At 40.3% G+C, this 16,474-nt stretch overlaps 1 protein-coding gene across 6 annotated transcripts in view; it reads left to right on the top strand.

The window, feature by feature from the left end:
• The window catches only part of myo9aa (myosin IXAa), a 104,671-nt gene that overhangs the window by 44,726 nt on the left and 43,471 nt on the right, over positions 1 to 16,474 (top strand). For 5 of the 6 annotated variants that reach the window (XM_026162519.1, XM_026162523.1, XM_026162503.1 and 2 more), the window contains exons 3-9: positions 7,037 to 7,131; positions 7,234 to 7,296; positions 8,713 to 8,812; positions 11,285 to 11,338; positions 13,970 to 14,067; positions 14,341 to 14,467; positions 14,972 to 15,061. In XM_026162519.1, coding sequence (XP_026018304.1) covers positions 7,037 to 7,131; positions 7,234 to 7,296; positions 8,713 to 8,812; positions 11,285 to 11,338; positions 13,970 to 14,067; positions 14,341 to 14,467; positions 14,972 to 15,061 — 627 coding nt within the window. The remainder of the gene's footprint in view (positions 1 to 7,036; positions 7,132 to 7,233; positions 7,297 to 8,712; positions 8,813 to 11,284; positions 11,339 to 13,969; positions 14,068 to 14,340; positions 14,468 to 14,971; positions 15,062 to 16,474) is intronic. The other variant, XM_026162514.1, reaches the window with a different exon arrangement.

Genomic DNA, 16,474 nt, shown 5'->3' with positions numbered 1-16,474 from the left:
GACTTTATACTTTATACTGCTTTATCGCAAAAGGTGATATAATTCATGTCTGTCCATAAAATGTAAAGCTGAAGCAAGCAGCTGGTCAGTGTAGCTTAAAGAATACACAGACTGCAGTTCCTATAATGTGCTGGTTTTGCTGCCCTCCAAGCTATCCGAGAGACCATGTCCTGGGTATATCCTGGGCCCTCTTTTCAGTTGGACATGCCTAAAACACCTCACCTACGAAGTGGATCAGGCATCTAAATTTGCTGACCAACATACCCCTTTCAATGTGTGTATATATACAGTATGTAGTGCTTTTCTACTCCAGCTGAGCACTTTCCCCCCCCAGTTTTTTTGCAAATACTTTCTTTCCAGCATTCACACACATTCATACTCCAATGGATGCATCGGAGAGCAACTTGGGGTTAGTATCTTGCCCAAGGATATTTGCCGTGCAGATTGGACCACTAGTTTTATCTGTGATCTCATTCTTTCGCTCACCCACAGCTTCTGGTCATAGATAGGGTGGGAATGTAGATTGACCAGTAGAACAACATCTTTATTTTCATTACAACAGACCTGTAAAGTGTCTGCATCACTGCAAAGGCCCCTGCGATCATTCTATCCCTTTGCTGTTTAACTTCCCCCTCCTCCACTTGGCTTGAAAGAAAGGGGAAAACATAGGGGGGAGCGCTTGGGAATTTTTGCCAAATCTGCCATCATGCAGATCTGAATGGCACCGATTAAAATGTTACATGTTTGTTTGATATTATCTGTAAAAATGTGGGTTTTCCAGTTAGGCTCTCTGCCCACGTATGTCCCCAAATGTTGTCAAACTATTGCTTTAAAACCAGCTCACCCATCGATAGTGATACTTTTTATGGCATATTGGTGATTGAAATGTCACATTTCTCAATATTATGCTTAAACAGTATTTCACAATTTGAAAAAGGTGAAATGACAAATCTCGTAACACCCTTGATTTCTTAGGATGTCACTCCCACTTTGTGAACTGCTGCTTTGGTTCATTTAATACAGTGGAAATGTGTTATCCACCCAGTGACCCAGTCCTTCATACTGTGAAACATGATTTATAAGGTTACCTCACTGTTGATTGAATGAAAGAATTTGGCCACCAGACAAAGTAAACCTAATTTCTTCGCGTTTGCTTTGCCTCTTCGGTTCAGTTACTGTGGAACATGTGACCGAAACACACTAATCATTGTAGTTATACTGTAAGAAGATATGTTTATGTGGTAAAAATGTGTCAATTTTGCACTGAATTTTAAATGTAATACTGATCATCTTATTTTTCCAAGCTGGAAAAACATCCCAGAACCAGTGGCCCTTTGCAAATGTTACGCAAATACTTGATCACAGTCTGACGTTCCTTGTTTTTAACCTATAGGTCGACTTGTGATAATCATCGACCTTTTGCATAAAAACTACAAGTTGTTACCAAAGGGTGGGACACAGAGTTAGTCAGGATAAACTGATAAGACTCCAGTTTCAACTAAATGTGAAGCTGAAATTGTCTGAGATAGCAAAGTTTTCAAAAAACGCAAGCTAACAACTGCTGGAATTCTGGCAGTCAATTCAAGCTTGAGTTGCACAACCTGCCAATCTTCACATCTATATTGCTCATTTCAGTAGACCATCAGATTTGCTCCTGTGGGTGTTTGTAATGGTGGGGATTTATGGAACACGTAGTATGTGATAGTAGGATCCAGAGGAATGTTATAAAAAGCTCCCTTATAGGAGAAGACCAAACAAAAGGTTTCTGATTGTTCTGTACAAAATTAATACATTATTTTTGCAACTAAAAAGAAGTTTGTTCATTACTGATTAATTGGACACTCATTTTCTTAACTGGGCAATGAGTGATTAGGTGTATAAAATATCTCAAAGTGGTGATAAATCACTTTGTCCACTATAATTTTTTCCAAGTTGACGACATCACATTACATCATTTTCAACTCCAGAAATGTTCAGTCCAAAAAATCCAAAGACAAGTAACCAAGTCTTTGCAATGCAGACAGTACAGACAGTAAAAAAATAATAAAGCCATCAAATGATTAAAAAATGTATCAAAAATGTTTTCAATTGATTAAGGTGATCATTTGACTAGAAGATAAAGCTTTGTAAACATAAACCTCTTGCCAGTCAAAACATATTCATATTGCAGTAGTAAATAAACACATTGTCTGTAAATGCTACTGAGGCCGCATTGAGCCCACAGTCTGGAAACAAATCTGACCATATAGATGTGAAGTATCCTGCACCACCCAAGCAAAAAGACAGCATTAGATTTAAATGAAGGAGGATTACAGCAGCCTCGGTCAGGTGCTGAATAGGGGGTAACTGCAGCTATTAAACCACAGCTTGCTAGCATCAACACTCTGAACTTTTTAGTATGCGGATGTTAGCGTTTAGCTCAACTCCCTTTATACTGCCTGAGGTGACAAGTATCCAAACAAGTTTTTATTCTTGTTCACTCATACTATCCATCGCTCCTTTATGTACGGTCATGCACATTTATTTTCTTTATTACACAGAGGTGAAAAGCCCTTTAAAGGTTTTACGGTGACAGTTAAACCTGTACACATCCTACCTCAAACACTTTTTTGCACATTGTTTTGACAGTTGCAGCCGCTGCCAGTACCCACATCCCACCGTGCTTTCACTTAGCTGGTGGCTGCAGATCTCCCCTGTGGTTAAACAGCCGCTGTGGCCACAGTCCGCTGTGCCCAGCAAAGCTTTAGGTGTGAGACTGCAAGGTTCATGATTATGAATTGGTCTCTGGAGAGCTTTATCTGCCCACACACACTGCGACACACACTGGGTCAAGTCAGCTGCTCTTTCACTTCATGTTTACATCCTGTCCACATAGTGTGGTTGATGAGTTGGCCTGGTAGTAAGGTCCGAAAAGGATATGAATCTGCACAGGATGAATGAGCAATACTACACTGACTCACAGAGAACACTGAGTTATTTTCTCTGTAGCTGCTGGAAAAGAAGGAATGCAGAACATTTGGTGACATGTCCCTAAATGAATTTGTAGTACGACAGAAGAATGCTCTTTTCATGCCATTGCCCATTTGATTGAGGCACTTTGAAATTCAGACAAAGAGCGGCTCTGTGTATTTTGGGGCCATGCTGTCACATGACCTCTAAACACAATCCAGTGTGGAAATGTACTTGTAGCCCCTAAGCAGTTGTTGACTTGCTAAAAGATAATCCCTTTGTGAGTCAAATGAAGCACTCTTTTGTCTCTACTCTATCTGAGAAACTAGCGTGACCCCCTCCATTCATTCAAATTACTTCCAACTTTCTCTACAGACTCTACATCCTCTCCTCTCCTCAAGAAGCAGCCAATGAAATCATCCTCATTATGTTAAGTTGAATGGTTTTTTTTGACAAAAATAGTATCGGGTACTTTGCTATAGTGGATATTGAAATAGAAATGAAATTAATCAGATTCATGAGCCTTTTTAAAAATATTGGAAAGAATAGCCTTATAGCTCATCTACATTATTTAGGGATACACTACACTATAATTTTAGGTCTGACAGGAGGGTTTTGTTTTTGGGTTTTTTTACAAGTTATTAAAAATCCACACTGGTGTTGGGGTGGAAAAATGTTATAGTAGTACAATACTGCAAGTGAGAGTGCATGAATTTTTGGTGTCAAAATATCAATCAACATGACAGGACATTTGATATATTAGAAGTAGGAAACAGGAACCACTGGAAACTTAAAGCTTAGGTGTGGTGTGGTGACCAGAGATTATGGGAACTACTGCAAAAACATCAGGGAGGTACTGAGTTAAACTACGTTTGAGGAAAGTGATTGACATGATGAGTGTATGGCATTGCTTGAGAAAGGAATAGGTGCGAAATGGAAATTAGGCTTACCTACACAATCAAGTCTGGAATGTTTGCATCAAGTCTACGGATAGTGAGTGAAAAGGCTTCAGATATTAATATATTTCAAATGGCAATGAGTTAGATCCCAACTAAGTTATCGGTAGCTATTTGCTAGTCTACTGGTATCAACGTTTATATCAATCTTCTATCAGAATATCGGATTTTCAAATTGCCAAATATCGGTATCGTCATCGGTCTTAGAAATCCTATATCAGCTGGATTCATTAGAGAATTGTGGTAAATCGAAATTACCATTGGTTTCTACACTACACAAATAGTCACCAACCAAATACTGAGTTCCAGCAATAGAAAGTAAATGAATTTTAAAGACACAGTTTAAGAGACTTCATTTAAATGGTTTCCTCATAGTTAAATTCTGTAGAGTGTTTGTGCTTTACTTACTAAAGCATAACATCATCCCTGTGGCATCCTCCCTGTCTGTGCTCCCCGTAATGACTTTGACCGAGCCTGTATTTGGACACATTACACCCAGAACACACTGGCACCATCTCAAGTCTGTCATTGGGCTGCCTTTGGCTCAGTTTATGGTCTGAAGCCAAGAATAATGTTGTTGACCTAGTGGAGTCACTGAAACAGTGCGAATCATGTCTGTACAAACAGCTTTAGTCATGATACATCTTTGAGCCGTGGAAGTGGAAGGAAAAAAAGAGCTACCCAGAAAAAACCACTCTGCGCTATAAATCTTTTACGTATTATATGCTTGTTATTGTTTATTTGGTTTCAGCCCTTGTTACCTCAGCTTGCCTTCCTGCCCTCTTGAGCTTAAGTTACTGACTTAGATTTCCAAGAATAACTGTTGACACCTCCCATACGAGAAGGTTGGAGAACATATTTGCATTATTGTGGGCTGTTTGTGTAGGTGGAAAGCGCAAGAGTGCAGTAAAATATTTGCATTTGAGACCAAGTTTCTGAAACCAGAATTTGTCTTGTTGCTAATTTTACATTGGTGTCTGTTAGGGAGAAAAACTGTTTACACCCTGATTATTATACAGATGGATTTTCTCTGTTGGCATGTTACTGTAGATTGCTGTTTGCTGCTGCTGTAACTCAGGAAATTCTTGTGATTATGTAAGCCTATTGTGACAAATATTTATGGTAATGTATTCTTAGAAATTGAAATGTTTGGAAGTAGCACAGTGATTTAATGATAGCTGGCTCTTACTGATGACTTATTCACTCTATTTTGCGTTTATACATTGGAACTTAATGTCCACGGTGAGAAACTCCTTCCCTGGAGGTCAATTATAACTCATCTCTTCTGCTGGGAGATTTGTGTTTTATTACCGTTGATATGGAGCTAGCCAAGTTTAGAAAGACTACAATCTTTAGGTTGTAAAAATGTCGTCTTCAACGATATTCGTCTTTTCTTTTACATAGACCAGGTGGATGAACACACAGTGCCTGAAATATTTTTCAGTGTTTTTAGTTTTTCCACATCCTACTTCCTGCCAGCCCAACACAAAAAAAGCACTGAAAGGTCCAATACCTGACCTGTCTGCTCACTCTGAAAGCAGCATGAGTGCTTTTGGGTTCAGTTTTTATTGGCTATCTACTTTCCAGTAGGAAGCTTGTACTACTCCGGAGCGCTGAGTGATGTTAGTCTGTCCTCGTCTGACCTGGAGTTCCTGAAGCAGGCAGGTTAGCCAGTTCAGAGACAGACAAAGTGGTGAACAACATGCCAGCTCCTCTGGAAGGCGTCACATTTCGAAATCCACATTCTGGGATGCGGAGTGATACAGTCACTGTTTAGTTTGACCCCGTTTGCTCGTTTCTTTGTCCAGACAGTGGAGTTAAATGTTTTTCCACTGTGTCTGCCTTTTTAATGATTTCTTCTGCCTTATGAGTCACAGACAAGAGGCAAGTTTGTAGCTTTGATCCAGAGGTTTGAGCCAGTGTCAGCCGGTAATAGAGGCCAACTAAGTTCTCTATCACCACGATTCTCAAAAGCATCTAAATGGGTTGTTGTTCGTAAACTTCAGTGGGACAGAGCCTAACCTTTAGATACTTTTAGACAGAAAGTGTTGGTCTGATTAAGAGATGTTCAGTTTATCTGGACTGACTTATCTGTCTCTGCAGTATATGTACCAAAATGATTTAACTTCAGCTAGTACACCTTGTGTGCATTGTTCCTGGAGGAAACTGCATGCCGTAAATTAATTGTCACTGACTCATTTCTCAAGGAGCCGTGACTAGAAAAACCTCACCTTGTGATGCTTCGCCGTGTTGGTTGTTTACGGCTGGAAAAGGTAGTTGTGCCCTGAAGTTTTCATCTGTATTGCATAGCAACAGCCTTATTGGTAACACGATAGCCTACCCTGGACCAAAACAATATATTTTTCAAATGCAGGAGAAATTTTGTGATGGATGAAGCTCTTAAATTTGTGGATTACGATTAGCCTGAAGCCAAGTAATTTTGCACATTAGCTTGGCGTTAGCTGTCTCCTTGCATGTTTGGGAAGTTAGAAAGTGGCGTGGGCGAAGGGTGGGGTAAGGGAGGGGTGTTTTCCCGTTTCACAGACGGAGAGCTCGGGACAGCTCTAAGTGATTCACTGAGGAATTTGTTTACTTGTGGTAGAGCTACAAATAACTATAGGGCTTATATAGGGCGAAAAACGACTTCCCCTTCAGGCAGCCATACAACATAAACAGAGCTGTGAGGGGAAATACTGGACTGTCTTATTAAAGCACAAACGCTACACATGTTTCACACAGCCACATGGATCCCATTACTCACTGAGGAGCTTTTTTCCTCCGCCCCATCAGGACTGCTGGCCATAGCTCCTTCATCCTCACTCTGGCAATTTGTCTACCGCTGGCTTTAATAGATCCTAAAAACATGTTATTAATCAGTCTCGGACCAATGCTGTTAGAAACTATGTGAGAGCAAAAGCTTCCTTTGTGGCATCAGACGGACAGTGTCTCAAGACGATGTTTGGCCTCCTGCCAGACGCTCTGCGTTCTTGATCCATAAACAAATTATCCACACCTTAAAGTGGACTCTGTACTTGGTCTCAGTGACCCTTGTGCAAGATGCTGTATGCAATATGTAGCCTTTCTCATTAATTCGTTTACATCTTACCACATGTTCCTCTTTTCCTCTATAGGCATTTGGGAATGCAAAGACAGCACATAACAACAACTCCAGTCGCTTTGGGAAGTTCATTCAGGTGAACTACCAGGAGAGCGGCACTGTGAGAGGGTAAGAGCCCAGAACCTAATTCTTATTAATGTCCAAATAAAATAAGAAATAATGTTAAAGTCAACCACTTTTCTTGTACTTTTTTTTTTTTTTTTTAAACAGAGCTTACGTGGAGAAATACCTCTTGGAGAAGTCAAGACTGGTCTATCAAGAGCACAATGAACGGTGAGCGCATCTCAGAAATGCAGATTCTTATCAAAAGCCCTCATATGAACAGCAGAAATACATTTGGCGAGCAGGACTGGGCTGGGTTGCTGTGACGTACATTTAACACAAAACATGCATGCACCAAATCAAAGATGATAAGCTTGTGTAAAAAAATCAGTAATTAGCAGTAAGGCCAGCGAGCTTTTTATTGTACTATATTTGTAACATTTCAACAAAACCTATTAATACTCATTTTAATCCAATCTTGCAAATTGAGTGTTATAACACAAAAAAGTGAGTTTTTCTTAAAGCTGCATATATTTCACAAAAAAGCTGGTATCAGAATGTCTGTTGAAGATGCCAACGTTTAAATAGACGATAAAAATTAATTAGTGGGCTCAGCAGTAATATTGGTGGAGTGCACAGTCGGCCCCTTTTGCTAGCTACCTCTGAGATGGATTTAAGGTCCATAAAAACTTTTGAAGTGTGCATTTAAAGAGAATCTTGGTCGAACAGCAAACATTTTCTCTCTAACCTTTCCACATCCAATCTGATGGAAGTGAGATGTTGTGGTTGTTTTTCAGTCAATAATTTGATCCCACTCCAAGACATCGGTTTCACAAGTAGTTTAGCAAGATGGTTTTCTGTAGAATGTGGATCACCAAGAAGTCAGTATAGCTCAGTAGGTAGAGTGGTCACCCCATGATCAGAAGGTCGGGGGTTCGAATCCACTAAACTGCTACCCTGAGGTACCCCTGAGCAAGGTACCGTCCCTACACACTGCTCCCCGGGTGCCTGCTTAGTGGCTGCCCACTGCTTCACTGAGTGAATGGATCAAATGCAGAGAAAAACAAGTAATTTCCCCACGGGGATCAATAAGCTATACATTATTATTATTAGTCAACTTGTCAGTTTTCACACCACATGAATTGAAACGAAACCTGTAAGATGAAATTTGAAACCCCTCTCTATAGTTGCTCCAGTTTTGAATACTAACAATGCTAAAATTACCATGCTGACATTCTAGCCTGCTGAACATAACAAGCCTGTTTCCAAAATAACATGGAAAGCACTGTATACTGTATTGCTGGATGTCAGGAGTTTGCTGTGCTCACTGCACTCAAAATAAAGTCCTGCATCCCACTCAGTCAGTTTGCTAAAATGAGCATGTTCATGGTGATGATTAATACAGTAACTGATCGGCTGCTAAAAGCATAGGGCTTTTTTGGGGGGGCATAGATGATTAAGCTGTTTTGGTACATGGGGGATAATATCCATCTCAGTGGAAAGAACATAAGATTAGGAACGTTGTAGATGGAGATAAACTTCTTAACCATTTCCAGAAACAGATGTTTTTATAATTAAAAAAAAACACTGTAAAGTTTGAACTAATTGAGTTACAATGTAATAATTTTTTGTTTCTTTGTTTTTTAGAAACTACCATGTGTTTTACTACCTGCTGGCAGGAGCAAGTGAAGAAGAGAGGAAAGCCTTTCACCTCAAGAAGCCTGAAGAATACCATTACCTCAGTCAGGTGGGACCTTTAGCATCAGGCACTGCAGACTTGATCTTACACTAGCCGTGCCATGTAATGTGATATTTGTTACAGTTTTCATTTATCTGTAACATTGTAAATGTCGTCAGCATGTGTGGAATAATGACACAGGGGGAAAATAGTTTTTTGACACGTGCTGCACTGCTGTCCTTCACATACACACTATCTAAAATGTTCAGCTGTTTCAGGGACAGACACAGCGTGTTAATTTGTTTGCTTTTCATTTTGACTTCTTGTAGGCATAGCTGCACGTACTGTATAGTAGGTTTGTCTTCACTTCCGTCTTTATTTACATTTTTTTTTTTTTTTTGTTCATGCAGTGAGGCAACCTCACTGCTTCACTTCTGCTGACAAAAACACACACCAAATGGTATTCGTCCCCCATCTCTGTTGCTCTGTTGTCCTAAAGGAAAACGGGTTTCACATAACTATGAAATAAAGCCACAACAAACACAGAAATAGTCAGTCTGCATATGAAATGCTTATGTTTTGTAAAATTTAAAGTGTCTCCGTTTCTGAGCTTGACATTCAGACGACCAGCGACCTCCCCTCCTCCAAAGTCCTCATGCCTACGCAGAAGAGAGCAGGGAATTCCTCCCATTCCTCCCAGCCACTGATGCCACACACACACACACACACACACACACACACACACACACACACACACACACACACACACACACACACACACACACACACACACATACATTCTGTTCATGCCCTTGTATTTTGCCCTTCTCTTCTATTTTGGGAACCACATGTGAATATATTATAATATAAATGTAAATTATAACTCCCTAGCTAGAGCTCTTGCATGGATTTCAGTGTTCGCACAAGGAATCAAGTTTTTACTATGTGCATGTGTTTGTGTGCGTATAAGAAGAAACTGAAATTTATTTATGAAGTAACTTTCACACACAGTCACAAAGCAGTGTACACAATATATATTCTAAAAAAAGAAAAAAAAAACAGAAAAAAGATTGATGCCCTTAATATTATTTTCTTCCAGAGTAACATCGTGCAGCATCATGTTGTACCGCAGCTAAAAGAAACAAAGTTCCCCAAGGAGGTGCACTTAAGGACACCCTCACTGAGGCTCATTGATTATATGCTGAAAAATTCCAGAATGCACAGATGAGCAGATAGCAGATGTTGCATGAAATAATGGGAATCTGGTACTCTACTGCGAATCCTGCGTTTTTGCAGCAGTGCCTGCTCACAATCTGGAAATGCAGTAATTACTTTAATCTACATAAATCTGTGGTTGTAAATTGCTGCCTGGGGTTTGTTTTCTGCAACAGTGTGTCTGCAAGTTGAGTTTCATACCTCATCAACAACCCTGTTTTAAAAAAACAAACAAAAAAACAAAAAACCCCCACAAGTAATTGACGTGAACAAGTTGAAGTTTAACTTTGCTCACTGAAAAATTGCAAAGAATTTGAAGATTTTATAATCTGCCGTGCATAATATCATTAAAACATTCAGAGAATTTCGTAGTCTCTGTACCAAGGGTAACACTGAGAAAACTCCAGCATGCAAAGAAACTACATAGAGAGAAGGCAGCAGTATTTCTAAGCTTATTTAAGATGGTCTGAAAGAAAAGATTTTTCTTCCAAATCAAAATTTAAGCTGAAATGAAGGGAACCATCCAGGCTGTTATCAGCACACAGTTTAAAAGCCAGCATCCATAATGGCGTGGGGGTAGCTTGAACATCAGCAAAGTGCTATAAATGCTGAATGATTTATAAAGGTTGTTGAGCAACATATGCTGCCATTCAGACTGTTCTTTTTCAGTGAAGCCCTTGCTTATTTCAGCACAACAATACAAAACCACAGTCTGCAGCATGGCTCAGTAGTCCAGTTCCTAAACTCAAGAAGGAAGAAAAGAAAATATTTCAATATCAAAACTGTAGCACCTGGTCCCATTAATACCAAATGTCTCATTTAGGACACGGATAATGAAGAATTATGTTTTAACATTTGACAACAATAAAATCTAGGGTTTGGATGGCTTGAAAGAATTCAGTTCTACATTAGTAGAAATCAGTTCTTATCTCAGGAGGTAAAAAATGAGTCATAAAAAGGTATTTAAAGTTGAAGGAAAGCCAACAATTCATTCTGGTGTCTTAATATTTTTGTGTGCTGCATGTCTGGACCTCTTATTTCCTCCTGCTTTCATGTCTTAATGTGTTCAACCATAAAGTTTTTATGTGGTAGTGTCTGAGTGTGTTTTCTTTGTCTCTGTCATCACTGCTTATATGCTTAAAAGTGTTTGACTTTGAATCGTCGATGTTTGAGACTGTAATGAACAGCCTGTATCTTAACAGCACGTCTTCGTTGTCATTAGTCCCTCTTAAATCTGCGCTCATGTTTGACCAGTATAGTGTGTGTTGTCATTGGAATGCTGCTCTCTAACCTTGATCTTGCCTCCTGTAAACTGGTCATTTCCAGATGTCAAAGACAAGCCACCAACGTCATTGGGAGAGTTACTGTGAGAGTGAGCCGGTCAGTATCAGCTGTGTGTTAACTGTCCGTGTGTCTGCACGTGTTGCAGAAACCTTAGCCGGTAGATTTTGTGTCACCTGAGCACTCGCAGCTGAAGCTGCACTTCATCTGCACTTCATCTGCACAGTTGCACACCTCCTCCACCCCTCCACCCACCCGTTCCTATGATTCCCTTGCTTATTTTGTTGCTTTTTGGATATATCCTGGTTTGGTTTGGGGAGCATTTATTTGTTTTTGTATTCCCCTGTTGTACTCCTTCTGAGTTCTGGTGGTATGTCTACTCATATCCTGGCCACTGTAGCTGCCTGTGTTGCTCTAATTTTTTTTCTTTTTGATCGTTGACCGGTACAGTATTTCCTGCAGCACTCATTTGAATTTGCTGTCCTCCATACACTACAGAAATCCCAGAGTAATCTTGTGTTCAGACAATTTGTAGCATCAAAAACTTTTAACACACTCATAACTAAGGATGGGTATCGTTTATGTTTTATCCGATACCGGTGCCACACCGGTACTTTTGAAACGGTGCTGGTGCTTAAACGGTGCTCAAACCGGTGCTCGAACCGGTGCTCGAACCGGTGCTTAAAGAATGGAGAACACACACTTTGTCCAAAAACCTCTCATGTTTAGCTGTTTTTTGTTTTTTTTTTGTAAAAAGATAACAATGTTAGCCTTTTCTGCAGCTATAGGGCATATATGGTATCACTCGGGTTTTTGGGGGATGTTGCCAACTCCAGGTCCGATAACAGGCACCACACCCGCAGTAGATGTGCTCGGTATGACGTCTTGCAGCAAGCTATCAAATACGGCGCATTTCTCGGCTTTTAACAAAAACGCTATGCGTCGCCAGGTGTTTCATCGGATTTGAGGTGTTACCTCCTTTGACAGTATCACAGTATCAGCTTAAAGCACTTGTTGCAGGCTGCTGAGTTTGCATATTTTGCTGTGAAGTACAGCCAGACTTTTGACCGCTTTGCCTTGAGCATCTGTAGCTCTGCTCTAAAAGAACGTACGTACCTGGACCCGCCTACTATCCTCGGAAACGTAAAATGATTGGCTAGAATCTAAAGTGTATCACAGCTCAGGAAAAAAAAGCACCGAAATGTGTGCTGCTTTTCGGTCTGGTTACTACCGTTTATGTCTGCACCGATACCGGTACCCATCCCTACTCATAACTTTGATGTGTGACCTCACCTCTGAAACATGGGAAACACTGGATTGAAGAATGTCAACGATCAAAAGGTCTTCTCTCATTACTGTTGGGATTCCTTGTGTCTTTTTTGGGGGTACTGCGTGTTTTTGTGAGTGTATTAAAGCATTTATAGTGATTAGAAATGCTTTTATACTTTCCATTGACATGAATAGAAGTCAATGGAAAGCTTAAGTTTTTAGCTGCAGTTCATTAATCCGGTAATATTGCAAAATATTACAAAATTCAATGCAAGTTGTTGTATAATGCTGATAATATAGGTTTGTGGTTCTTGACACTACTGAGGAGAAATGCTATAAATATACCCAGACTGCACTGTGAGTAGACAAGCGGTGATCCGTATTTTGACTGACATCTTTTATGACATCTGGAATCTTTAGACACCTTTTTACTACACTGACTGCTTTCATTGAAAAGAACTTCAAGTTTGAACAAGCAACGTTCACATAATGTAGGTTTTGCTGACGTGGAAATGTAACACCAGAGCTTTTAATGGGTCAGTGTAAATTTCTGCTGTAAAGGAAGAGAGAAGGAAGCGAGGAGGCGGCACACTGGTGCAAGCATGAGTCTCAGTGTTTGGAGTGTTTGTGTTTCTGAGGCACAGTTTGTGATAATTATTGCAGCCATAGTGGAATGGGCCTATAAAGGAAAGAGCAGAGCTCACTTTATGGTGGGTGTATGTAGTTCAGTGAAGTACTGTGTACTTATGTAGAAACATCAAAGCATATGTTTCTAGGAACGCTCTTGTAAACAACCAATCTAGATCCAGAATGATCTAAAAGTATACTCCTGCTAGTATTCATATAGCTGCTAAATAGAATATTTCTTGTATTTAATATATTTTTCAATCACGTCATGACTTTAGTCTTGTTATGACAGTCAAAACATTGCACTATAGTCACTATATTTACTCTGCTAGTTTAGGTGATTGTCCATTCTCAAGAACAGGCTCATCCATAAACTGCTCTTCCTGTCGGCTTCACTGCTTGCCAAATTTTTTGTGGATTGGTTTAAAGTGGAGTGCCAAAGCAGATTTTCCACTACATGAGCAGAACCTGCACACGCCACTGTTCACTAGACACTCTGCACATTAGGCTCAAGTTTTGCAGATTTCTTTGACCCCAAGCTTCTTAATGATAGCTTATTTCAGTAATTTGTCTGCTTTAGGCAATATTTCTGTTTTTTGTTTTAAATTTATTTTAAGTACAATGTAAATTTAAAAAAAAAAAAAAACTTTTTTAAAGTGTATTTGCTAGACAGTCTGTAAACCTTGAAAACATTAAGGCACCGCATATGTCAGCAGTCCTTCTAAACCTCAGAGTAGCTTGTCATTAGCCCTTTTGGCTTCCCCGGTCACTGTGTTGTAACAGCCTCCGCAGGCCTGATAACATCTAAAAACGTTTTTGGTTTTTTTTCTGCAGGACTGCTTCAATGTAGAAGGAGAGGACCTGAAGCATGACTTTGAGAGGCTTCAGCTGGCCATGGAGATGGTGGGCTTTCTTCCTGCCACACGCAAGCAGTGAGTGACAGACACAGAAACCATTATTTACCTATGGTATCGCCTATTTATACAGTCCAGTTCAGCAGTGTTTCATCTAACTGCACTCGCCCCTACTTTTGTTTTATACTATAAATGATAGCTTTGCAGGCCACCACAGCTCCCACCATCACTACCAGTACTGTAAAGTAATTTTTCAGTCCAACTTTTACTAATAAAATCAATGGATTCCGCTGATTGAGATGATATACTTCCACTGCAGTGTCCCATGAATGGTCTCTAACTGTTGTTTAGGATCTTCTCTCTGCTGTCGGCCATCCTTCACCTGGGTAACATCCGCTACAAGAAGAAACCTTACAGGGACGACCAGATAGACATTGTTAACCCAGAGGTGCTACCTGTTGTGTCAGAACTGCTGCAGGTAGATGGCAATGCTAAATATATTTCTACATATTATATGTCTAGATTGTGAAAGGCGGATGATTTTAAACTGCTAAATACACTTCCTATTTGTTCAAGCCAGGATAAAGACACACACACAAGCGTGTATTCATATCTTTGTGGGGACATCTCATTGACATAATGCTTTCCCTATCTGCTTACCCTAATCCTAACCATCAAAATTGAATGCCTAAACCTAACCATAACCTAATTGTAACCATGACACTAAAACCACATTTTGAGTCTGAAAAATGCCTTCAAACTTGTGAGGACTGGGATTTTGGGTCCCATAAGGGTTGTTGGTCCCCACAAGTATAGTAAACTTCCAATTTCTGGTCCCCACAAAGATATTAATACACATACAGACACACACAAAAGCACATTTTCGGTTACTTTAAACGTAATCAGGTGTGAAGGGCAGCTTGAAAAGGGTTTCAGCTTTCTTTTGAATGAGTGAACACTTGTGTCTCACCATCATCTCTAGGTAAAAGAAGAGATGCTGTTTGAAGCCCTGACAACGCGGAAGACGGTTACTGTGGGAGAGAAGCTGATCGTTCCCTACAAGCTGGCTGAGGTGAGACTGGAGCTGCTTTGCGGCTTCTCAAACAGTAAATAAATAAAGCTGCAAATCAAAATGTACGACAAAATCTTAATAAGTCATCCACAATAACATCTACCTACTCTGAGCAGAAGGAATGCAGATGTTTCTGCCAACTTGAAGCCCGTTCGGTTGTTGCACATCAGATTTCTGCCTGTTCCTTTGTCTTCGTGACATGGGCTCTTTTGAACATGTCCAGATGCGTGAGCTGTCTTGCTTTAGGTAGGTGGGCTAATGCTGATGGCAAATGAAGGCCCGAATCGTGCAGTGGGCAGCCGCGTTGCATTCCAGAGTTGATTGCGGCCACAATTCTTGTGATTCCACCACCGCATTTCAGCGGGTCTGCGCCTTACTAAAAATATGCACAGTCTATTTTTAACGGAAGCCACGTCAAATAGTAGAGAGCAGGAAGTCTGAGACAGGAACAGAGTGGAACTTTTGGTCATTTTTCAAGCGATCGTAGAGATCAGTTGCTGCATGTCTGAAATTCTCTTTGTGTGAAGCACAGAACGAAAGTAAACACAGGCTCATGATTGATGTGTTGTGAATTAGTAGGCAATTAATATTTACAGTGTGTTTTGATTGGCTTTTTCTGGCATTCGTACCAATGTAGTTAGTATGATGCCAGATTTGAAGGCGCATAGGTATAAGTAGTTTTTGGAGTGTTTTCACATCCGGCCCGAACACAATGGCACTGCAGTTGTGGCTCTTCAGTGTGACCTGGCTGTGTTTACAGAAAAGCACGCACAAGTACCGGATCTCCTCCTGCTCGCTCTTGATTCTCCGCAGCTTCTTCGTTTAGTGGCGTCAAGTGAGGGCTCTGAGTCACAGCAGTGCGCACTTACACAAACCCACATGCACAAAGTCCTTCAGTCTGTTTAGAGGGAAGGGAAAGCATTTCAAGTCCCTCTAGAGTTTTCATGGGACCTCCTCTCTCTGAAAACAAACACATCATGGTCTGCAGATGCGAGCCATCTGAAAGAGACGAGGGAGCAACACGAATACAGGGTGTAAAGAGCCCCCGATACATTTTATTTATTTTTTGTTACATATGCTGTAATGCACAGACTTTAAAAATGATCACGATGCCTTCAGTATTTCATACTTTGCTGATGTCAGATCTTGCACACACAGGCTGTGACTTGAGTTAAATTTTTTGTTTTGTTTTTTACAGCACAGATTTTCTGCAGCAGTCTCAGCAGTATTTTACCACAGACTCTCCAAAAAGACGGTGCTGTGCTGTGTTGTGCTGTACATTCCCACCAAAACAGCAACAACCTCATAATGGCCCGCTGGATATTTAGGAGTCATTTTATATGAACAAACAGTGATTGTTGTGGTAGCACACTGGGTGGTCTTTGAGTAAATATTGCTCTAACAGTCTCAACA

Source organism: Astatotilapia calliptera, chromosome 1, assembly GCF_900246225.1.
Source record: "Astatotilapia calliptera chromosome 1, fAstCal1.2, whole genome shotgun sequence".
NCBI lineage: Eukaryota > Metazoa > Chordata > Actinopteri > Cichliformes > Cichlidae > Astatotilapia > Astatotilapia calliptera.
The sequence above is the reverse complement of the archived record's forward strand: the minus strand, read 5'-3'. Positions and strand labels throughout refer to the sequence as shown.